At 37.4% G+C, this 25,702-nt stretch overlaps 2 protein-coding genes across 2 annotated transcripts in view; both read right to left on the bottom strand.

Annotated features, from left to right (window-relative positions):
• The window catches only part of Epha6 (EPH receptor A6), an 839,925-nt gene that overhangs the window by 329,977 nt on the left and 484,246 nt on the right, over positions 1-25,702 (bottom strand). The gene's annotated exons all lie outside the window — the stretch shown is intronic.
• Positions 19,717-21,022, bottom strand: LOC126505788 (pre-mRNA-splicing regulator WTAP-like). The gene has a single exon (XM_050149040.1). The coding sequence runs from the start codon at positions 20,972-20,974 to the stop codon at positions 20,462-20,464; it is 513 nt and encodes a 170-aa protein (XP_050004997.1). The 5' UTR covers positions 20,975-21,022; the 3' UTR covers positions 19,717-20,461.

Raw genomic sequence — 25,702 nt, 5'->3', positions numbered from 1 at the left:
AAATGGGAAACGGGGAGGAAGTGGTAATTTAAAAAATTAATAAAAAATAAATAAAAATACTTATAAAAAAGTATGAAGGAGTTATACTATATATGTTTTTATAATTTGTTCACTCTTCAGCAATAAAGTTAATATTAAAGTAGCATTTGCTGAGTTTTCCATAGACTCTCCCCTCACCCCTTCAATATTCCTCCAAGATCCCCATGCTCCCAATTTACTCAAGAGATCTTGTCTTTTTCTACTTTCTACTTCCCACGTAGATTAGATCTATGTAAGTTCTCTGGGATTGTGGTTTGTAGGCTGGCTTTCTTTGCTTTACATTTAAAAAAACACCTATGAGTGAGTACATGTGATAATTGTCTTGTGTGTCTGGGTTACCTCACTCAAAATAATATTTTCTAGCTCCATCCATATTTCCTACAAAATTAAAGCTGTCATTATGTTTTTCTGCTGTGTATTACTCCATACACATGTGATACATGTGTAAATGTATCACATATTTCCTTATCCATTCTTCAGTTGAGGGGCATTTAGGTTGTTTCCAGTTTCTGGCTATGACAAACAAAGCTGCTATGAACATAGTTGAGCACATGTCCTTGTGACACGATTGAGCATCCTTTGGATATATATCCAAGCGTGGTATTACTGGGTTTTGAGGAAGGTTTTTTTTTTTTTTCCCAATTTTGTGAGAAATTGCAACACTGACATCCAAAGGGGCTGTACCAGCTTGCATTCCCATCATCAGTGCAGAAGTGTTCCCTTTACCCCACAACCTCTCCAGCATAAACTGTCATCAGTGTTTTTGATCTTGGCCATTCTTACAGGTGTAAGATGGAATCTAAGAGTTGTTTTGATTTGCATGTCTCTGATGACTAAGGATGTTGAATACTTCCTTAAGTGTCTTTCAGCCATTTTAGATTCCCCTGTTGAGAGTTCTCTGTTTAGGTCTGTCCTCCATTTTTTTAAATTGGATTATGTGTTCTTTTGATGACCAATTTCTTGAGTTCTTTGTATATTTTGGTGATCAGACCTCTGTCTGATGTTTCTCTCATTGTTTGTGCTGCTGGGGTTATATTTAGGAAGTGGTCTCCTGTGCCAATGTGTTCAAGTGTACGTTTCACTTTTTCTTCTATAAGGTTCAGTGTGGCTGGTTTTATGTTAAGATCTTTGATCCATTTAGACTTGAGTTTTGTGCACAGTGATATATATATAATGTCTATTTTCATTCTTTAACGTGTTGATATCCAGTTACTTCTTATTTCTTATATCATGCTTTGGAGTTTTTTTCTTCTTACTGAAACCTGGTCTTTTAGGATAGGTTTTTCTAGTAACAGATTCTCTCTTTTAGTTTATCTCTAAACATCTTTATTCTACTCCTGTTCTAAAAAAAAAAATTGCAGAATAGAGATTTCTGGGTTGATAAATGCTTTCTATCAAAAAGTTTGAAGGTGATATTTTTCAGTTTTCCATTGTGTGAGAAACCTATTGTAAGTCTGCCATTCTTTGCCAATGGTGTCTTCTTAATGCCTCACTAGCTTTAAAACTTTCATCATTTTTCTATTTACTTTATATTTTGCAAATCTAAAATAAATGTTCACGTATGAACTCATTTTGGATATTTCACACTTGTGAATTTACTGCTTGCTGAAAATGTGCAGCCACTTTGTGTAGACATTTGTTCTTCTTAATTCTTTGTCCATGGGTGAAACTTGGTGTCTTAACTGTGCAATTGTGTTGTTCACGTCACTTTACATCTCTCTTTGTACTCAAGTTCAGGTGTGATTTTCAGGTACACACCTTATTTTATATAATTTTTAGTTTTTCTTTTTTCTGGACATCCCAGTATTATTTTATTATAATATATACCTGATGAATACAAACATGCATATATGCATATATACACTTATGCAAAAGAACCATTCTCTTTCAAAAGTTCCATTTAACCAAATTTGCCTATTATTGCCCTTGTTCCCTTCATGATTGCATTTATTCTCTTATATATTCCACACATTTTCCTGTGTGTGATAGTTCAGAATAAATCTGTTGCAGATTATTCATGCTGACTCTATCTTTTCTTCTAACACTCTCAACTCTTTGAATGCAATATTATTGCCAGACCATAATCTTCAGTGTATTTGAGTTCTTAACTTTGAAAAGGGTCTCCTTTAGAAATGGTTTGTTTCAATGTCTGTAGGATGTGGCTGAAATAGCCCATTTCACACATTCCTTGTCGAGGGCCCCAAACTCTTCTCTTATCCCATCAATAATGAGCTTACAGCATTAAGAAACCATCTTTAAGAGAGCCCAGTGTAGCAGATTGACCACTCTCGCTCCCCTAAACTAGGTGTGTGTGTGTGTGTGTGTGTGTATCTTTCTTATGAGAAAGGAAAATTAGTGAAATTATGCTCTTATTTTTGTGAGACTAAAATTTCCTTCAAGAAAAACTGTATCCATACCTAGTAATTTTTCAAAGGATGATTTTTGCAAAGGATGAACAAAATTGATAGCTTATAACCATTCTAGAAACCAAGACTACTTTGTTCTAACCATGTCTTATGCAACTTTTTTTCAATAAAAAAAAAGAATAAAGAAAAGAAGAGATTTCTGAATGAGTAATTAATGCAATCATAAATTCTCAGATTTCATTCTCAATGTGTCAGTCAAGGTCCTCATTGCGGAGCTGCAAATATGAACAAAGGACTCACAATCTAGCATCAAGGGACGGAAAACAATCAGAGACAAAGGGCTACTGTAAAGTCAAATTCCCTTAGTGCCTGAAAAATTGTTACTAAGCTAATGATACATATATTTAAGGTTTTAAAATTTAAATATTTTATTTAAAGAAGCATGGAAACTATGTATGTGTAAGATGCATATGTGAATATAAACATAAATTTCCTAGAGAGTTTTACCATTGGAAATAATGAAGCATTTTGATTCATTCTAAACTACATACTTTTGAAAAATAAAATTTGTGAATGAATTGTACCATTGGATAATTGTGGTTTTAAAAGAAAGATTTACAAAACCCTATTGGATTTAAAGTGCAAAACAAGTAAATAAAGTTTAAAGCTAATTATCTTCCTGAGTAACAGAGGAGGTAAATTTAATTTACTATTATCTTGGTATTAAAGAAATAAAAATATGAAGATATTTTATAATCATAAATATCAAGAAATGTTTAATAAATTAATTATAACTTAGGCTTACTTAGCAACATTTACAATTTCAATAGCAACGTTAATATGAATCGACATTGAAAACTCACTATATATTTACATGGACATTTCAATGAGTGAAGGACAGAAGGAATGGTCTACTTTGCTTGACTTCTTTTACACATATGTCAGCCCCATCCCTCCTGTCATTGAACCACTAGACCCTTTTGTTTTTTTGAACTTGTCATGTTCCACCTGGCTTGAGTGTTCACCCTCGCCTCCCCTTTACCTGAAATGACCCTTTTCTATTTTGTTTCAGTTGTTAATATTAAATACCTCACTATCTTGGGTTGGTATCTAAGCCAAAAATGAAAATGTTTCACCTCTTTAATTATTTAAAGTTTTGTCCACAGAGGATTTTTAATATAGAAATACATTTCACTTTAAATTTGGATATAGATTTAGATTGCAAAGGAGTCTTAGCTTTAATTTTCAAGGGACAGCATGGCATGAAGAAAGGAATTCTGGGTCTGCTATAGAGAACAAAGATGCTTAGCTTTTAATATGGTACATAGAGCACCTTTCAGTTTCTTGCTCTTTCTATTCCCATATTTGTCCTTTTTCTCTATAGAAAGAAAATTTGAATGTAGTATAACATTTATTTATAATAGTAAAATGATGCATTTGTTTCAGATTTCCGTATTTTATTGATGGTAATACTTTGATAAAAATATAGCTTTGGAAACTCAAAGAAATTAGGTGAAATTGAGAATAACAGACTTATTGCTTGACAATGAGTTCTATAACATAAAAATTAGAAAATTAGATTTTTCTTTTTACTCAAGACTTGAGTTGGAAAACTGAAATTCCTTAAAATAATGACCATTGGATGAATCAGGAGAAAATAACTTCATCTAATATATTTTTTTCAAGGTTAATTTTTTTTATTTTTTATTAAAAATTTCTGCCTCCTCCCGCCTCTGCCTCCCATTTCCCTCACCTTCTCCTACTCACCTCCCCCTCTCTCTCTACCCAAAGAGCAGTCAGGGTTCCCTGCCCTGTGGGAAGTCCAAGGTCCTCCCCCCTCCATCCAGGTCTAAAAAGGTGAGCATCCAAACAGCCTAGGCTCCCACAAAGCCAGTATATGCAGTAGGATCAAAACCCAGTGCCATTGTTCTTGGCTTCTCAGCAGCCCTCATTGTCTGCCATGTTCAGAGAGTCTGGTTTTTGAAGGTAGAATACAGGTATATACTTGAATTTCAAACTTGAGAGCAATTTTTTCCCAAGGGACTTCAATGATGTGTTACAGGTATTTTTTGTATGATCATCTAACTTAAAAAGGGACAGAAATAAGACTGTGTACATGGATATGATTCAAAACACCCACTTTATAGAAGATAATAGAAGTAAATAAAAATTCTCCGCAAACCCCGGATTTTATTTGGTGTTGGGAACTGCAGACCACCAGACCCTGAATTTCCTGTAAACAACCTGTTATGCTTGCAGCTGCTCTGTTTCTCTGTCTGTTTGTGTATGTGTTTAAATCTCCAGTCCCTTGCCCGGCTCGTAAATGGTCCCATAGTGCAGGTGCTGCACTACAGATGTAGTACTGCAGGACACATAGTAGCGCAGACAGTACAAGTGGAGGCCCCCAGAGAGATTAATAACTAGGGAGATGCTGAGAGATCACCCTCGGGAATAGTGAGGGTGGATTGAAGATGGGTATGTGGTTTCTATGTGTGTTTTTCATCCCCAGACTTCTGCCTGATAGTGGTTCCACATGGTACAGGCACAACTGAGATCAGGAACTAGAGGCTCTCCAGAAAGCTGGTAGGCAGAAAAGTAATAAAGAGGAAACTAATAAAGAGGAGGTGGGAGGGTGAATTGAAGGCCTCAAAAAGAATAGAAGAAAAAGAGTACGTTTAAAAGAGACAGTATAGACAATCAGATTAAAAGGAGTGGAGAAATAATAAGCCATGAAAGGATGGAGTGTGTAGACAAAAATAATAAGTATTTAAAGAAACAGTGTATAGACAGTCAGATTAAAAGAAGAAATAATGAGCACAAAAAGATGGAATGTGCACAGAGAGTTTGGATTGTGTATGTGTTTTTCATCCCCAGAGATGCACTGAGGGACACCCTCCAGAAGTCTGGCCAGTAAGAAAGTAATAATGAGTTGCAGACTACTTCCCACTTTCTCTTCTATCAGGTTCAGTGTGGTCAGATTAATATTGAGGTCTTTAATCCATTTGGATTTGAGTTTTGTACATGGTGATAGATATGGATCTATTTTTATTCCTCTACAGGTTGACATCCAGTTATGCCAGCACCATTTGTTAAAGATGCTTTCTTTCTTCCATTGTATAATTTTACCTTCTTTGTTGAAAATCAGGTGTTCATAGGTTTGTGGATTAATATCCGGGTTTTCGATTTGATTCCATTGTTCAACCTCTATGTTTTTGTGCCAATACTGTTTTCATTACTGTAGTTCTGTAATAGAGTTTGAAGTTGTTCCTTGGGCAGCAGAGGAGAGGGTGCCTGAACTGGCCTTATCCCATAGCCACACTGATGAATATCTTGCATATCACCATAGAACCTTTATCTGGCGATGGATGGAGATAGAGACAGAGACCCACATTGGATCACTGGACTGAGCTCCCAAGGTCCAAAGGAGGAACAGAGGGAGGGAGAACATGAGCAAAGAAGTCAGGATGTCGAGGGGTGCATCCCTTCCGGGGGCGGTGTGAATGATCTAATGGGAGCTCACCAAGGCCAGCTGGACTGGGAGTGAACATGCATGTGATCAAACCAGACTCTCTAAATGTGGCTGACAATGAAGACTGACTGAGAAGCCAAGGACAATGACACTGGGGTTTGATTCTACTGCATGGACTGTCCTTGTGAGAACCTAGTCTCTTTGGATGCTCACCTTCCTAGACTTGGATGGAGGGGGCAGGACCTTGGACTTCCCACAAAGCAGGAAACCCTGACTGCTCTTAGAAATGGAAATGGAGGGGGAGGGGCGAAGGGGAGGGAAATGGGAGGAGGGGAGGAGGTGGAAATTTTTAATAAATAAAAAATGTAATTCATAAAGTGCTGTGCAGTGGTGGCACACACCTTTAATCACAGCACTGGGAAAGCAGAGGAAAGTGGATCTTTGTGAGTTTGAGTCCATCCTCGTCTACAGAGTTAGTTCTAAGACAACTAGGGCTGTTACACAGAAAAACCCTGTCTCAAATAAACAAACAAACAGATAAATAAATGAAACAAACAGAAAAAAAAGTAATAATGAGGAGGCAGGAGGGTGAATTGAGGGCCTCAAAAAGATAGAATGTGTTCGTGTATACTGTTGTGTTCTCTTTTGTTTTTGACTAGAGAGACAATTATGCACCAAGACCCCTGAAATGTCACTGTGAATACCCCCAAAGAAACTTCACCCAATAAACAGCAGGAAGTAGTTCTCCAAATTTCCCGAAATCGTTTAGTAGAGGTTGTGGGGCTGAGGGAGATGCTGAGGGGGACACTGCTGCGGTGCCAGGAGCATCGGCAACTGCGGCAACAAATGCTGGAACTGAGGCAAGCCAGAGCCGCTCATATCCCGCTTGCCTGCCGGTCTGGTGGTGGGGCAAGGAGAAGGCGGCAGTAGTTCCTGACTCTGCCTGTCCTTGAGTCTGTGGAGTGAGCAGCGGACTTACCCGAGGGACCTATGCTCCCTGTACCTGTCTACCTCCTTGGCCTTGTTTTCCTGTGTTTGTAGCTGCTCTGAGCAGGAGACCTTCAGGAGCTCCTGTTTGCAGGGGAGTGGTTTCTGGTGGGTTTGGTTGGGGCAGGGCGATCAGTTTAAGATCCCTATATAAGCTGCCCTGAAACACAATAAAGGGGGCGTTCTTGGGGAATTCAAGGATGAGCCATGTCTCCATCTCTGTGTCTGTGTGTGTCAATCTCCAACAGGCCCTTTCCCAAGGCTCACGAACTATCTTATAGTGCAGTGGTATGCTACAGTTGTAGTACTGTAGTACATGAAGTACAGGCGCGATCCATAGTGTAGCATGTAGTAGAATGAACAGAATGGTACTGTAGCATGTAGTAGTACGAACTATTATAATTTGGTTCAGAGACAAATTCTTAACAAAGTCCTCTGAAAGAAACAAACAAATACTTCCTGTTTGTCTTAGTTATGGTTTCTAAAGCTGTGAGGAGACACCACAACCATGACAACTCTTATAAAAATGTTTAATTGGGGCTGGCATATAGTTACAGAGGTGTAGTCCATTATCATCCTGACAGGACATGGCAGCACGCAGGCACACATGGTGCTGGAGAAGGAGCTGAGAGATTTATACCGCATCTGCAGGCATCAGGACAAAACCTGCATCACACTGGTCAGACAGGAGCTTATAAGACCTTAAAACCCATCTCCACAGTGGTGTACTTCTTCCAACAAGGCGACATTTACTTCAACAAAGCCACACCTCCTAATAGTACCACTCCCTTTGGGCCAAACATTCATATACATAAGTCTGTGTGGGCCATTCCTATTCAAACCACTACACATTTCACTCCCTAGTTCCCATAGACTTGTAGCCCTAACATAACACAGAAATGTATTCGGTATGACTTCAAAGTATCCATAGTCTTCTAACAATGCCAACAATGTTTAATATCCCAAATTTCAAACTCTGTTCTTAGATTTATATACTCTCTTAACTCTAATAACTTGTGAAAATCAAAAGAAAAAAAGCAGATCCATATTTCCAATATACAGTGGCAGAGGATATACTTCACCATTCCAAAACATAGGGAAGGGAGAATAGTGAGGAAATACTGGACCAAAACAAGCCCAGAAACATTCTGGGAAAACTTTAAATTCTCTATCTCCATTTCTGATTTCAAGCCACTATTCAGATCTCCATCTGCTTTCAGCTTTATTGACTGCAACACACTTCTTTCCCATGGACTCACTCCACTTGTTAGCAGCTTCCTTTGGCAGGTACCCCATGATTCTGGCATCTCTGACTTCTTTGAGTCTCCAAGTGTTGTGCTTTCCCGTCTCTTTAAGGGACAAGCCACGCCCACTCCCATTACCTCTGACCTTCCCAACACCATCTAGGCCTTCTTCCCTTTCTGTTTCCTTGGTGTGCGCATGTGTCTCTCTGTCTATCTCTTTTTCTATCTCTTCTTTCTTCCCCCCCCTCTTCCTCTCTCCCTCAATAAATGTTTTATGGCTGCTTTCTGTGTCCATGGGTCTGCTCACATCCACTGCAGATTGGGAATTCCGCCGCATGGCGCCCTGCTGATGGGAACTCGGCCACCACTTGGGTGCCAGAGCCAGCGACCAGCACCCGCACGCCCCGCATTTTAAGAACCACACCAAGGCAATTCCAGATTCAACTTCAAGTATTCCCCATCACTAACAAGAGGGCCCAGACAGTTTCTGATGTTCTTCTCTGAGAAATTATCCCCTGGTTTGGAATCACAACCTCTCTTCAGTCATATAATGGCCCAAAGTTTACCTCCCAGATCTCTCAAACTTTAAGGTTCTTAACATTCCCTGGCATTTTCATATTCCATACCATCCTCAGTCCTCGGGGAAGCTAGAATGAACTAACCGTTCTTTTAAAAATGTTAATATGTCACAGGAACTTTACCTTGACTGGGTAAAGCTTTTGCCTCTGGCTCTTTTCAGATTCCAGGCTCTCTCCGAAAAGCCCCTGTCCATCTCATCCTTTGAACTCATGTATAGATGGCCTGATCTAACCCCTGGCCTCTCACTTAAAACTTCAACCATCCCTGATCACCTTTCTCCCCACTGTTACACCATCTCTTCTCCCTCTTATGGGATTTTACTGACTACTCACTACCTCAACCATGTGCCAACCCCTGCACATCTCCAATTAAAATTGGGGACAAAGTCCTTTTCTCTCCCCCAAACCAATCCCCAAATCCTTTCCCCTAAATGGAAGCTGATGGAGGATGGTCATTGGCTAATAAAGAAACTGCCTTGGCCCATTTTGATAGGTAATCCCTTAGGGTGGGTGGAGTAGGCAGAACCAAATGCTGGGAGAAAGAAGCTGAGTCAGAGAGTCGCCATGATTCTCCCACTCAAGACAGATGCAGGTTAAGACCTTCCCTGGTAAGCCACCTCATGGGCTAAACAGATTATTAGAAATGGGTTAGATCAATATGTAAGAGCTAGCCAATAAGAGGCTGGAACTAATGGGCCAAGCAGTGTTTAAAAGAATACAGTTTCCCTATAATTATTTTGGGTAAAGCTAGCCGGGTGGCGGGAAGCGGCCCACCATTCCTATTACAACAAGAAGCCCCCACTTTAGCTAAAAATATCTCTTCCCATAAGAGATGATAGGCAGGTTGGCATGACTAAAAATGAATGAATGAGATAAATACCCTGAAAAATATACAATTAAGTGGTGGGGTCTGATAAAGTAGATAAGGCTTTCCTCCTACCCCACAGCAATAGGGGAACTAAAAGAAGAGGTAGGTCACCAAAACTCCCTCAGTACCAAGTATGTGGCTCCTGTGTCCAAGAGAAAGGAGATGGACCTGATGCCATGAAATTTTACTGACACTCCCTAGCTCAGATGATGGTTGTGGTCAGGTAAAAGGAGCCCAGGCAGCCTTATCATCCATGGCCAGACCTAGAAGGTCTCTTTGGGAATTGTCTAAGTTTGATGTATCCATGCCACAATATGCACGAGGACAATTGATTGCCCAGTGCCTTTCCCTATTGCACCTTGAACAAGGTCTCATGGGACCAATATAAGGATTAGGACATGCCCAGGCCCAATGCCCAGTTTTACCACATTTGAAATACAAGTCTGGCAACTGTCAATCCCCAGTGGTGGTAAGGGGTGGCAAGGGAGCAGAATGGACAGCACAGATAGGACAGTCATTCGCTTTGGCTGGTTGTGTGGCCGTGGCTAGCATTTAACATTTGTGGTTATGGGTTTTTATCATTTCTTGCATGGTACACCTTAAAAGCCAACTCTAAGACTTCTGCCTGTGGGGTCAAAGGTCCTTTCTCTAGATGCCTAAATCAGGAAAGCTCTGAGAAAAAAAAAAGTAAGTCATGAGGAACTCTCTGCCCTCTAGGGTCTCTGGATTTAGGTTAGTATGTTGTAACAGAGCCTTAATGAGGCATTCTAAAAATGAAGAAGAGTTTTCCTTTGTATCCTGAATGACCTCTAAGAGTTTATCATAGTTTACTGACTTGAAGGCAGCCTTATGGAGACCCACCAGAAGGCAAGTCATAAACTGGTCTCTAGCTAAAATACCACCTGGGTTGTTATAATGTAAACAAGGGTAACATATCGTTACTTAGTTAAACAAGTATTCCACACCAGGTGGCCATTCACATTAGTGTTTCCACTCACGTTAGTGTTTCCTCTCATGTTAGCATCTCCACTCAACATTAGTGTTTAACCCTTCACAAATTCTTATCCTGTCCTCAATACGAGTAGCATTGGAATAGTTTTTGCAATTTCATGAAGTCTTTCTACAGCTTACATTTGCCTTCAGCTTAACTCCTTTTAGGCAGTTTTGCCAAGTGAATGTGTCAAAGGCTAAGACAATATGATTAAAGATCACTCTACATTTGGAGACTAATTAATGTTGGATGATCATCAACTGAGATTAGAAGAATAATGTTTAAAAGAACAAATAATCCAATAAAAAATGTAGTACAGACCTAAACAGAGAACTCTCAACAGAGGAATCTAAAATGGCTGAAAGACACTTAAGGAAATATTTAACACCCTTGGTCATCAGAGAAATGCAAATCAAAACAACTCTGAGATTCCATCTTACACCTGGAAGAATGGCCAAGATCAAAAACACTGATGACAACTTATGCTGGAGAGGTTGTGTTGTAAAGGGAACACTTCTGCATTGCTGGTGGGAATGCAAGCTGGTACAGCCCCTTTGGATGTCAGTGTGGCAATTTCTCAGAAAATTAGGAAACAACCTTCCTCAAGACCCAGTAATACCACTTTTGGGTATATATCCAAAGGATGCTCAATCGTGCCACAAAGATATGTGCTGAACTATGTTCATAGCAGCATTGTTTGTCATAGACATAAATTGCCCTTTGACTGAAGAATGGATAAGGAAAATGTGATACATTTACACAATGGAGTACTACACAGCAGAAGAAAAAAAATAATGACATCTTGAATTTTGCAGGCAAATGGATGAATCTAGAAAATATCATTTTGAGTGAGGTAATACAGAAACAGAAAGACACTCATTACATGTTCTCACTCATAAGTGCTTTTTAAACATAAAACAAAGAAAACCAACCTACAAGTCACAATCCCAGAGAACCTAGACAACAATGAGGACCCTAAGAGAGACATACATAGATCTAATCTACATGGGAAATAGAAAAAGACAAGATCTCCTGAGAAAATTGGGAGCATGGGGACCTTGGGAGATGGTTGAAGGGGAGGAGAGAGACAGAAAGGGAAGCAGAGAAAAATGTAGAGCTCAATAAAAATCAATAAAAAAAGTAAATAAAAAAAGAGAAGAATGTAAAGAAAAGCAGTGTGTTATGACCTAAAGGAAAACAGGTCTTGACAAATTCAGCTGCTCATACTGGTTGGTTTCCATTAGACTTTTAAAATTATTATTTTCCCTGTAGTTTTGCAGTGATGGAAAAGTCACCATGTTTCTATGACAAGCAACATTAATGGTAGGGGACTCAATTACATTTTCTTTCTTTCTTTCTTTCTTTCTTTCTTTCTTTCTTTCTTTCTTTCTTTCTTTCTTTCTTTCAGAAAAACCAATCAGATGACTGTTCTCTCCATAGTGAGCCTTTAGTTCTGCAAGGCAGATAATCAAGAAAAAAATCTCTGGCCATTTTAATATGAGATGCAAAAGCATAGAGATTCCCTCTAAATAATTGAATGCAACCATTAGGAGCATAGCCAGCCAGTCTCTTAATGGAGAGGTCATGAGGGACACTAGGCGTAGAACTTCTTTGAGAAGTCCAAGGAACATTTGGTGGTTTATAATTGATTTTTCTGGGAAGATATCCTTTTTTTCAAATAGTAATTATATGAGCATCATTAATAATGGCTGTTGCAAGGGACTTAGCTTTACTCTTCAAGGCAAAAATTATATTTGGCCAAAGAAGCTTCTTAATTATCTCTACTTATTTGCAATAGAATACAGATTGAGGTTTTTTTCCTCCTCATTTGAGAATCTAAGATACTTAAGTCTTCCCCTTGAGGAATGAGGATAATAAGAGGAAAGCTGGGAAATGAAGAACTTACCACACACCACTCACTATGCAGGGAAGGCTGAAAGACTTTTGCTTTAATAGTTTAACTCCCAGAACATTTCATAGTAATTATTTTGTTCCTAAAATTTGAAGGTCTGATGCATCTTTTGAAGATGTTAAGTACCTCTCTAAATTAGGAAAGTCAGTCTTTTTCTAAAGAAGACTTCTTTTGTAAAGGCATGTGCTGATTATCAGCCATAGAAGATGAAGCAAATAATATCACAGGGTTCAGAAAACTGGTTGCAGCAGAAGCAACACAGACCTCTGTGTACAGTAGTTTTGATTAATGTGCATTTGATGTGTACATGGTTGCAATGAGGGCCACTTTTCTCTTCAGGTTGTATTTATATATAGTTATGCATAAACATATACATGCACAGCAACTTGAGAGTCAGGGAGCATGAGAGGGGTTTCAGGTATCTATAGCTGAAAGAGGCTGGAGGGTGGAAAGGAAAAAAGACAAAGTGATAAATTGTTAATTGCATTTAAATTAGAAACATTAAATTTTCTTTAAGTATGACAGAAAAAAAGACCTAGATAAGAATATTTTGGGAATTGATCACTTTTAATGCTTGTTTCTAAACACATATGTATGTATATGTGGAGAGAGAGAGACAGAGACGGAGAGAGAGGGAATGGGAGAGAGTGAGAGAGAGAAGGAGAGAGAGAGAGAGAGAGAGAGAGAGAGAGAGAGAGAAGAAGAAGAAGAAGAAGAAAGAAATACACATATGGGAAGAGAGAAAAAATGAGAATTTAAATACCTAAATGTCCTTTCTCTCTCTCTCTGTTCTCCCTTCTTTTTCACTTTTCCATCTCTCCAACTTTCTCTTCTTCTCTCTCAAAGACACACACATGTACAGATTTATGTTCTGATCTTTTGACTAATATTTTTGTACTATGATGTGACACATTGATCTACCAATGTCTCTATATTCAAGCGTGTTGCATAGCATTTACTTTTTAATACAATAACTGTTATTGATCTTCTAAAAAAGCAAATGCATTATCTTTAAATGATTCTAAGAATGTATATGTTTTGGCTTATATATTATAATGTTATATATTATATATGCTTAGGAATTCATTGATTTTATTTTTATATAATATCAGCTATTTTCCTAAATATGTTTATTATCTGTGAATAATTGTAGATAGAGAGAAGGCGCCTATTAGCAAAATTAATTTGAACCATGTATAAAAATAGAATATTATGCTTTTATGGAATTCAGTGTACTTTAATTATTAAAATATATTAAGGTTTTGCAAGATGCAAGGCAAAAATAATCTTTAGAGCTGAATATATGACCCCAGGCAAAAGATGTTCTGCTTAGTTTTTATAAAAAGTAGCATTTTGACTTGTTAGCTTGAAATTTTATTTGGGTTGCTCATTTCACTTATTTTAGATGCTGAAATCATCACATATGTATTATTTAAATGACGTGACTCAGTACTTAGAAATAAAAAATATCTTTATTATAGGTGATGTTAAAGTGGATTAACAGAGAAATTCTGAAAAATAAGATGATTTTATCATTGAAATCTCTTAAATAGAATTTAAAGGATGTGGGTGGGTTCATAGCATTTGCTTTATTTGAAAGCTAACCTGAAGCATCACATTACCTCTAATAAGCCTGATGTAGTAAATGACATCTAAGACTGTACCCCAATATCCCAACTCCGAGATTCACAGTTATATACAATCACCTGTTATACCATGATTAGATTCCATGATCATGCAATTAAGTACATTGCAGTCATTGTCTCTTGTATTTATGCTCTCAAATATGATCAAAGCTATATGGTGTATTGATGAGGATTCCCACTGATTATCATGTAAGTGGACTTAAGGAATGAACCCCAGTTACTGAGCTTTCACACACCCCATGGTATCTTCAGTCAGAGCCATCTAGCTCAATCACCTGTGGATCCCCAATCTGTATGAAGGGGGGCCCACTTGCCTGTCCCTGCTACCCAGCTAGCTTAGACCTGAAATAATCACACAGGAACTGTCTTAATTAAATCACTGCTTGGCCCATTAGCTCTAGCTTCTTATTGGCTAACTCTTACATCTTATTTTAACCCATATCTACTAATCTGTGTATTGCCATGGGACAGTGGCTTACTGGCAAAGTTTTAGCATGTCTTACTCTGGCAGCAGCTCCATGGTGTCTCTATTCCCACCTTTCTTCTCCCAGCATTTAGTCCAGTTTTCCCTGCCTACCTAAGTTCTGCCCTGTCAACAGGCCAAGGCAGTTTTTTTATTCATTAAACAATAAAAGCAACACATAGACCAAAGGACCTTCCATACCACTGACCCACATATATTCTGTGAGAAAGACAATGCTGTCCTAAAATGGCCAAGATTTTTTATAATAAATTGTGCAACATTAGGAAACTAGTACAGTAGAATTGAAAACAAAGGTAGTATACAGTGAATTTTCTTAAAATTTGAATGCCATCACATATTTATGTTACAAATCATTTAAAGAAAAATAACATCATGCTGTTGGCTGAATTAGCTGTTTAATGTTCATGTAGCTTTTCTACAGTTTACAGACTAGTGACTCTCTTTAAACCCAAAGGCTTGATTCTACATCATCTAAAGAAAAACAAGAAATATCTTGATGCTGCTGCTTGTATCTTAATTAAGCATCGTTCTGTGTGGGCAATAAAAATTTATAGAGACCCTTGGGTCACAATAATCAAGCTGGTGTTGATACTGCTACTAATATCAATATTGGACAAGATGAACACTAGATGCATGCTATATATCCAGAGATAATAGACAGTAAATAAAAGGACTCATACTTGAAGCTTTCTTAATTCATTGCACATAAATAGCTTATATAGTTGTTAGACTGCATTTTCCTAACAGGTGAGGAATTTAAGGTTTGGGAAACTAAAACCTTTGATTTGGGAAAATCAATATTAAAAATCAGAATTTTGGTCCAGGTCTGTGTGATGAAAGAATGGTTGTCTTTGACTGTCAACGTGTTAAAAAGATATTTAAAGATAATGTAATATGTCCATTTTAGGTTGGTTGCCAGAAATTTAGGCAAAATTATTTTAAAGGCTCATCTAATGTCTGCAAGGTATTTGAACTAGCCAGTTAATTTTCAATTGGTTTATAATTTAAACTATATTTTTTACATGTATCAAGTGCTTCGTTTCATAAATGTTGATGTTAATCAATGAAAGGAGCAACAAATCATAAATGAAATACAAAAGAATAGAGACCAGAGTCACTTTGTATGCTCCACCAGACTCTAACCGCAAATTTATCGCATTTTCTTACTGTTGCCAGTTAGGTGTTGAAGTCTAGTGGTCATCATGAATGACACAGATGTCATTCATGAAGCCTGCAGTTAAGTTATCCCAAAGTGAGTTAATATGGATGAGTTGCCCTCATTAAACAATAGTATTGTTTTGACTTTTTCATGATTCAGTTTACATTTTAATACACCTCCTTTAGTCATCTGACTTCATTCAAGACCAGGAAAAAAAATTCCTTGGTTAGAATCATTTAAATATTTTAGTTTTACCTTAGTTTAATTTTTTTTTCTGTGTACCTTACCCACAGAAAGAGAGGTGGGATGGGATGGGCTTTGGCCTTGCAGCAAACAGAGTTTCTCTGTTCCAACATGGTTAGATTCCTAACTTCGAATATGCTACAAACACTAGGTATTAGAGTTCCTTTTACAGGTGAAACTTACAAATCTACTTAGACAGGACAGGCATACAGCAGTTCACATATTTCTTCAAGGATTTTTTTTTTCATTACAGGATGCTATCTTTAAAGGGTTTGAACATATTAACAGATGTACTGTAGTTTAAACACACAAAACATACAGATATATCACTTTCACACACACCATACATACACATATGTACCCACCACCCACCCACATAACACCTCCAACCCTACAAGCACACACACTCATATGCTTCACACACCATTCAGAAAAATTATTGATTGGAAAAGGGTATTTCCAATGTGGAAAGTCCCTTATATTTATGATTGGCTACCAAGAAAATATGCTACAGTACATGACTTTCTATGTGGTTCATTTTATCTGCTATATTTCTTTAAGAAATTGGGCAAGAAAAATAGAGGTCAGTAGTGAAACTCTGGGAACAGCTATGTCACCTCTTAAAGGAATTCTCTCAAAGTTTCATCGTATAATTGTAGGTTTTAAACTCATGCAAATAAATGTTTCCTTGTTAAGTACATAGATTTACTAAGTATCTGATTGATGATAGGTGCAATAAGTATCAGAGAACAAATTACTAAATTGGTAATCATATTTTACTTCTAGCTACAAACAGTATTAGGTCTCAACAGGGAAAAGCATGGTTATACTTTAAACTGCAGTTGAAATGGACCAATCTTTCTAACTAGACAAAGACTCAGTCAATACATTAAGAACCCAGGAAGAAAAAGTTTGGTGACAGGGTGGCTCATTTGCTAAGAACCCTGGTGGCTTTTCCAGAGGATTTGTGTTCAATTACTAGCACCCACAGTGAAACTCAAAATCCTCTGTAACTCCAGTTCCAGAGAATCCAATGCCCTCCGTGGCCTGCACAAGACATACATATATGTAGACAAAATACCCATACAGAGAGAAGAAAACTTAAAAAAAATCTATGCATTAGGTAATACAATTTAGATAGTGGTTCTCAACCTTCCTAATGCTGTGTTCCTTTACTATAGTTCCTCATGTTGTGGTAATCCCCAGTCATAAATTACTTTTGTTGCTCTTCATAATTATAGTTTTGATACTATTATCAATTTTAATGTATCTGATATCTGATATGTGACCCTTGTGAATGAGTCAGTTAATTCCCCAAAAGGGGTGTGACCAATAGGCTGAAAACCACTGTCCTAGATAGTTTTGCATTTATTTTTATATAAAAAATCTAAAACTATAATATATCCTTAAATAAGGCTTTATCCTTATTTTAGAATACAAAGATGATTTGTTTTATATTTTTGACTTCCAAAGCAACATTATATTTTCATAAATTATTTAAAAACTAATATTTGAATTTGTGATAATGTTACAGCAAACAGAAAACCCCATCCTCTAGGATGTTTGGTTACATTTTCCTAATGTATATCGGAAATTTAGAAGATATTTGTACATTTGTGTTTGTGATTTTGTTCTTCCATAGGACAAGTATTCTGAAGACTGGAAATCCAATAGGAAAAGAAATCATAGTTTTAGTACTTTGAAAAACTGATTTATACAGAAACATGATTTCTGGTGTACACTAGTGAAAGAACTTCATTTGATTATTTCTTTTTTATTGATTTTATTGAGCTCTACATTTTTCTTTGCTTCCTTCCCTACTTCTCCCCTCCCATTCAACCCTCTCCCAGGGTCCCCATGCTCCCAATTTACTCAGGAGATCTTGTCTTTTTCTACTTCCCATGTAGATCTATGTATATCTCTCTTAGGATCCTCATTATTGTCTAGGTTCTCTGGGATTGTGAATTGCAGGCTCATTTTCTTTGCTTTATGTCTAAAAGCCATTTATAAGTGAGTACATATGATATTTGTCTTTCTGTGTCTGGGTTACCTCACTCAATATGATATTTTCTAGATCCACCCATTTGCCTGCAAATTTCAAGATATCATTATTTTTTTCTGCCGTATAGTACTCCATTATGTAAATGTAGCACATTGTCCTTATCCATTCTTCTGTCACGTGGCATTTAGGTTCTTTCCAGGTTCTGGTTATGACAAACAATGCAGCTATGAACATAGTTGAGCACATGTCCTTGTGGTACAATTGAGCATTCTTTTGATATATACCCAAAAGTGGTATTACTGGGTATTAAGGAAGGTTGTTTCTAATTTTCTGAGAAATTGCCATACTGATATCCTAAGAGTCTGTACCAGTTTTCACTCCAAGCAGCAATGCAGGAGTGTTCCCTTTACCCCACAACCTCTCCAGCAGAAGCTGTTATCAGTGTTTTTGATCTTGGCTGTTCTTACAAGTGTAAGATGGAATCTCAGGGTTGCACAAAATTCAAGTCAAATCAACCTCAACATAAAGCCAACCACAATGAAAATCATAAAAGAGAAAGTGGAAAGTACACTTGGATGAATTGGCACAGGAGAGCATTTTCTAAATATAACTTTAGTATCACAGACTCTGAGAGAAACAATTAATAAATGGGACCTCCTGAAACTGAAAAACTTCTGTAAAACAAAGGACATGGTCGACAAAACAAAATGGCAGCCTACAGAATGGGAAAATATCTTCACCAACCCCACATTAGACAGAAGAATGATCTTCAAAATATATGAAGAACTCAAGAAATTGATCATCAAAAGAATAAATAATCCAATAAAAATGGGGTATAAATCTATAAAAAGAACTCTCAACAAAAGGATCTAAAATGGCTAAAAGTCACTGCAGGAAATGCTCAACATCCTTAGCCATCAGAGAAATGCAAATCATTTGAGTATTTCTGATATTCTTCCTGTCATTCCCAGCCACTGGTGTCTACTGTAGCTATCAAATCTCTACCCTTCAAACACAGTGCGGTACTGCATCATTTCCTTTCTTTCATACCAAAGGAATTGTTAAGAAAAACTGAAAATTTAAGTCAATAATTAATAATATTAGGTAGTTTTATATTTTTATTTCCCATGAATGTTGTGGTAAATATATAGACTATTTAATAGCAGAGAAAATTTGAGTTAGTCTTTTATTGCTATTTGGAATGTAACTCTCTTTAATTGCACTTTAAATTTTTCTCATAGGGGCTGGAGAGATGGCTCAGTGGTTAAGAACACTGCCTGCTCTTCCAAAGGTCCTGAGTTCAATTCCCGGCAACCACATAGTGGCTCACAACCATCTGTAATGAGGTCTGGTGTCCTCTTCTGGCCTGCAGACATACACACAGACAGAATATTGTACACATAATAAATAAATAAATAAATAAATATTAAAAAATAAAATTTCTCATATTTTCATTAAAATTGTTGATTATCTTATTTTTCCTTATTTTTTCTTATCCCCATGCACAGAAAGGCAGTACATAATACAAATAATAAAGTTATGCAAGAACAGTATGTCAGAAATAGATAATGACTTGTTTTAATTTAATCTCATCAAACAAACAAACAAAACATAAACCAGATTTCATGGAAGTGATGAGAAGCAATTTACAAAGTATATGTTTAGGGATATGAAAAGAACTGATTATAACTTTAGCATGTATCATATGTAGTTTTTTTTTTTATTTCAAGGCACATTTAATTTAATATCAAGAATTCGATACAAAAGGCCCAAATACAATGAAGGAACACATTCCCCCATTTAACACCAACAACAATGCTGTTTAACATGTGCTTGCTGAATGAGATGAGGGTTTACTGAGTAACGTGAGTCTCATCACAGCCAATACCTTATACAATCTAATTATAAAACGAATTCTTATAATGCTTCCAACAGTTTTAAACCTGAAGAGTGAGACCACACCTTCACGTTTGTACAGTCCTCAGTTAAGGTAAGGTTATCTACAGTTCCACAACCATTCAAAGAACAAACCATTGATAAAAACCACATATTTAAGGCTCCATTATGTAATATAGAGCTGAGAGCTAATGGATAAAAATATATGCTCTACTTATACTGGTAGCTATGGCTTGATTGTCTCACGGCTATTAGAAGTTGGTTCTTAGAATGTAAACCCTTTAAAGGCAAAATCACCTCATTGAGTTTTGACCCAGTAGTTCAACAATCATGAAGTCCACAGTCTTATTGGCAAAACTGATGTACAGTGTCTATAAGTCACTATGCTCAAGGTTAAGAGCGATGCATATTCCATTTTTACATTTTACTGGAATTTTACATGTTCAATTCATGATTTAAAACCTCTAGGTTTTCAATCCTCCAAACTGTCTGAAGACACAGTGTGCCACAGACTTAAGACTTCTGTTTTCCCCTCTATTTTCTTCAAACAGAAACATTTCTCAAGTGTCTACATGTTCTAGAAGGGGAATTTTTCGGAGGTGGCCTCTTCTTCGGAATAGTCCGACGGCATCAGGCCTCTATCAGGCGTAAACTTCCAGGCACTCAGTTCATTTTGGGCTTGTTCCAGTTTGTCTTTAGTCTGTTCCAGTTCACCTTTCATTTTTAGGAAAAACAAGTTGATGGCTGGGTCTACCATTGTTGATCTCAGTTGGGCAACACTGGGCTGCTGGACTTGCTTGAGGTACTGGATTTGAGTAGTACACTCTTGCATCTCCTGTTCCTTGGTTGCTAATCGCATGACAAGAATGTTTTCTCTGCGTGCAGACTCCTGCTGTTGCTGCTTTAGTTTTTCTTCAGATTCTCTTAAGCCAGTCACATCATTTGAATTGAGATCTGTGTACTTTCCCTCCAAAGCTTGAACATATGCTTCATATTGTTTCCATCTCAGAATTAACTCATCCCGTGCCATAACTTTGAAATCTGTTTCACTCAGACGGACCTTTTTAGGAAGAGGCTCTTCGTTGGTCATCTTGCACCCTTTCCAGCCCGAGGCTGCGCGGGCGCCGCCCGCCCCCCCGCCCGACCCCCCCCCCCCCCCCCCCCCCCCCCCCCGCGCTCCTCCCGCCGCAGCCCCGGCGCTAGCCTTTATTTGCGGGTCTCGCAGCCACAAAAAAACAAAATCTCATATGTAGTTTTTGAAGAGGATGAGATATAGCAAGTTAGCTGAAGTGCGAGTAATAACAATCATATGTAGTTTTATACAAGAAGTCTGCTAGTCTATGTCTCTGGGACACTCCCTGCTAGAGTTAACTGTTTATTAATTCATTCTTCTAAGAAAGTAGAACATTCAATCTGATATTCATTATGTTTACAATCTTTAGTTTTGCCTATAAATTTAGATATCGGTTTGTTTAAATCTATACTACATTAAAATCAGCATCCAGGTCATTTGAGTAATGCTCCCGACTTTCTGTGCTTTTTTTTTTTTTTTTTACAGAAGCCACAGCATACCACTAGGAAGTAAACATAATTAATTTCTCCTAACGTATTTTAAAGTGGTAAGGAAATTATACTTACTTGAATTAGTTTCGGCTTTCCGTATTTTGGATATACCGTTTTTAACATACAAATTTATATGATATAATTTTTAAGAGTTTGTTCCTTAAGCCAATGATGGTACAACTATTTGAAATAGGAGAAATTTTAAACCCAGAACAACTGCCGAAAATTTTTGTCATTTGTGTGTGTGCAGTCTCTAGCTGTAATGAAATAATACATGTCTTTTCTATTTCTGTCCTTCCATGTTCACAGCAGACAGATGCTGCTGTGGCTGCAGTTCTGGCATCAGCCACAATCTTGTTATCACGAGAATCTCTGCTCTAGGCACCGTAGGGACTCCCTGGCCCACTAAACAAGGCAGAGCTTCATGGAGAGTGTGATGTTTTCTACACAACATGGAAATTTGATATAGAATTTCTATAATGAGTCTTTGTATCAGTGTGTTCCCTTGATGTTCATTTCCTTTCAGGTAATGTTATTTTAATTAGTACCAAATGTTCATAACAAATTTCTCTGCAGTGGACATTGCAACAAATAAGAGATGAAGAAAAGAAGAAAAATGAATATAAAGGATATATTTACCAGCTCAAGAAATCTGATTTTATTAGAAACTCTAAGTTGTATCTAAAACCAATTTGGTACCGCATTTATCTCACTTTAGGTTCTGATATACTAATTATGTAATATCTATGATGTTCTCAGTCACTAAATACAGTCATACAAGTAAGTTAGTGTGCATTCCCAAAGGGTTGTAACTATTTTCCCTTCATCCATCCTTAATAAGATGAGGCAATAGAGTGGTAAATTCTCTAGAGGTACACAACTTCAAGGATGGTACATGGACCAGTATTGTTGGCATCACCTATAAATGTAATAATACAAAATCTCATCCTATTTTTCCAATTTATCTTCCAGACCAGATGAATCATAATCTGCATTTTGATTAAAATCCTACATGAGTAATGGCTTCTATTTTTTCTTTATACAGTGCTACCATTCTTAAATCCTTGTTCAATTATCATGTTTTGTTTTAGAAACAAGCTTACATCAAAGTTCACAAAAAATGAGGCAGGATCCTGGAGAGGAAGGATGATGTAGAAGAAAAAGACCATGTTTCTGTACCTAAGTCATAGATGGAGGTAAGAGCAACCTTGCTAGAAAGGAAGAGAAAACTTAACCAGAAAGAAAGAATAGGAAAAAAATACATTAAATAATAAATATACATTTTTAAAAAGGATTTTTAATGTGGTTATTAGTATCAGAACAGCTTCACTTAATTTTATAAAAGTGATGATGTATACTTACTGATTATATATCCTTTTTGTGGTTACTGCTCATCTTAGATAATGAGGCAATAAGATTATTATTATTTGCATCCAACTGCAGTTTCCCCCTCCTCTTCTTCTTCCAATCCCCCTCTTACAATTACATTCCCTTCCCTCCACACTCCTCCATTTCTTTCCAGAAAGATTTCTCCATGGGCCTCCCATGGCTAGCATCCAAACATGACATACCAAGTTGCAGTAAGACTATGTACTTCTCCCTGTTTTAAGGCTGGACAAGGCAACCCACTATGAGGAAAAGGGTTACAAAATCAGGCAAATTAGTCATAGATAGCCTGTGTTTCCATTGTTGGTAATTCTAGAAAACCAAGGTAAACCATTTAATATATATGTGGAGGGCCTATGTCAGTCCCATACAGGCTCCCTGGTTGTTGGTTAAGTCTTTGAGAGACCCTAAGAGCCAAAGTTGTTTGATTTTGTGGGCTTTTATATGGTGTCCTTGACCCCTTTGGCTCCTACAACTCTTCCTTCCCCTCTTCTTCAGGATTCCCTGAGATCCACCTAGTGTTTGGCTGTGGGTCTGCATCTGTTTCCTTCAATTGCTGAATGAAGCCTTTCTAATGACAATATGACAGACAGTTGGATAAGGCACCAATCTATAAGTATAGCAGAATATAATAAAATCATTTCACTGAATATTCTGCCAGTCATATTTGGTTCTATACATGGTACCTCATAAACTGAACAACTTTTGTAAGGCAAAGGACACTGTCAATAGATCAAGGCAGCAGCCTATAGAGTGAGGAAAGCTCTTCACCAACCCCACATGTGACAGAAGATTGATCTCCAAAATACATAAAAATCTCGAGAACTTGACATCAACAGGCCAAATAATCCAATTAAAATGGGTCACAGGTCTAAACAGAATTCTCAACAGAGGAATCTCAAATGGCTGAGGAACACTTAAAAACGTCCATGAGCCTTAGCCATCAAGGAAATGCAAATCAAAATGACACTGAGATTCCCTCTTATACTTGTAAGAATGACTAAGATCAAAAAATGCAAGTGATATGATATACAGCAAGGGAACACTCCTTCCTTACAGGTGTGAGTGCAGACTTATATAACCATGTTGGAAATCAATATTATAAATTTCAGAAAGTTGGAAACCAATCTATCTCAAGACCCAGCTGTAACACTTTTGGTCATATACCCAAAGGATGGAAGAAAGGACAAAAAAAAAGTGGTGCATTTATACAATGGAGCACTGCTCAGCTGTTAAAAATATAACATCATGAAATTTGCAGGTAAATGTATGGAACTAGAAAAAAACCATCCTGAGTGAGGTACCCAGACCTAGAAAGACAAATATGGTATGTACTCACTTATAAGAGGACATTAACTGTAAAGTAAAGGAAAACCATGCTAAAATCCACAGACCCAGAGAGGCTAGGTAACAATGAGGACTCACGGAGGTTGGGGGCAGGGGCTGTTGGGGACACATGAATCTCTCTGGGATAGATTTATAGTGGGTAGACAGAGTGGGAGATTCAGGTGTAGGGAGGACAGAGGGAGAAACACTGGGATCATGGGGTTTCTCAGGGATCAGCTAGAATCCTAGTACCGCTGAAATTCCCAATAATCTACAATGGTACTCCAGTAAAGACTCCTAGTAATGGGGGATACAGACCTTGAACTGGCCAGCTTCTGTAACCAGGCAATTTTTCCAGAGAAGTGACTGGGATACCAAGCCAGCAACAAAGCCTTTGACTTATGATTTGACCCATGACCGGCCTAAAAGGTATGCTGGGGTAAAGATGGCACTGAAATTGTGGGAGTGGCTATTACATGACTGGTCCAGCCTGAGACCCATACCTTGAGAGAGAGACCATCCTTGAGGGTCAGGAAACAGGGGGCAATTATATATCTTTAGAAAAACAAAGGGTTATTTATTCAATGATCATTTGTGCAAAAAACTATGTAGAGAAAGTAAAATAAACAGAAAGAAAGAAACAGACATCAGGTAGAGTGTGATGCTAGACTGGATATGGCTTTTATAACAGACCAAAGTCCTGACCTTCTAGAGTATCTGCTTTCCCCCCAAAAGTGTCTACATCAAGTCACTCTTGGCTGGTACTAAAAATAATTCCCATAATGATTATTCTGCAAGTCTTTCACCTTTCCATAATATAGTTGTTAAGGTCATGAAGTTATATATTTTTAATTAATGCTCTTAAAAAGCTGTTTCTGTGTTTGGATGAAAGATAACAGTTACTTTCTGATAATACTGTATTCAGACACTTATTGATCATCTGGGTATGAGAACAGTTTCTTTTCTCACAATGTGTTTTCCTAAACACAATCAAAGACCTGCTGACTGGTCAAAATTAACCAGAGTACTTCATGAAAATAATTTCCCAGTCAGTGTCTTTAAATACTGAGTGTAAGAATAATGAACTGATGTAGGGGATTCATGTTCACAAGATGAGCTACCAGTTGGTAATTAGTGGAGCTGTATAACACCCTGGTGACATAGGCATCTTTTATTGCTGCCATTTTTGTGGATGCAAAAGGGCAACAGAGAGTAATCAGCCTTTGGCCTCAGGGAAGCTACAAAATCAGCATCAGCAAAAGCCTGAATTTTCTGAGTGTCTATTGTGATGCCGGAGAACCTGGGCAGCCATAGCAGCCACCTGCTGGATATGATAAAGTTATTCAATCTCCTCGTGACTTGTTTCTTCATAAGTTAAATGATAAAAGTAATGCTATTTACTTCAAGTGGTTATTAATATGATTAATTATTAAATACATCCAAATACTTCAAAGTACCTAATATATAACTGATCAGCAGTTTTGTCTATCTACTGTATACATGATTGTCTCTGTGGCCGGGATATAACAATAAAGAAAAAAAT

This window comes from Alexandromys fortis, unplaced genomic scaffold (assembly GCF_014885135.2).
Source record: "Alexandromys fortis isolate MF-2015 unplaced genomic scaffold, M_Fortis_MF-2015_v1.1 scaffold_4, whole genome shotgun sequence".
Taxonomy (NCBI): domain Eukaryota; kingdom Metazoa; phylum Chordata; class Mammalia; order Rodentia; family Cricetidae; genus Alexandromys; species Alexandromys fortis.
The sequence above is the reverse complement of the archived record's forward strand: the minus strand, read 5'-3'. Positions and strand labels throughout refer to the sequence as shown.

Bases quoted from the DNA above. Each gene is read 5' to 3' on its own strand.
- LOC126505788 (XM_050149040.1), bottom strand. From the start codon at position 20,974: ATGACCAACGAAGAGCCTCTTCCTAAAAAGGTCCGTCTGAGTGAAACA.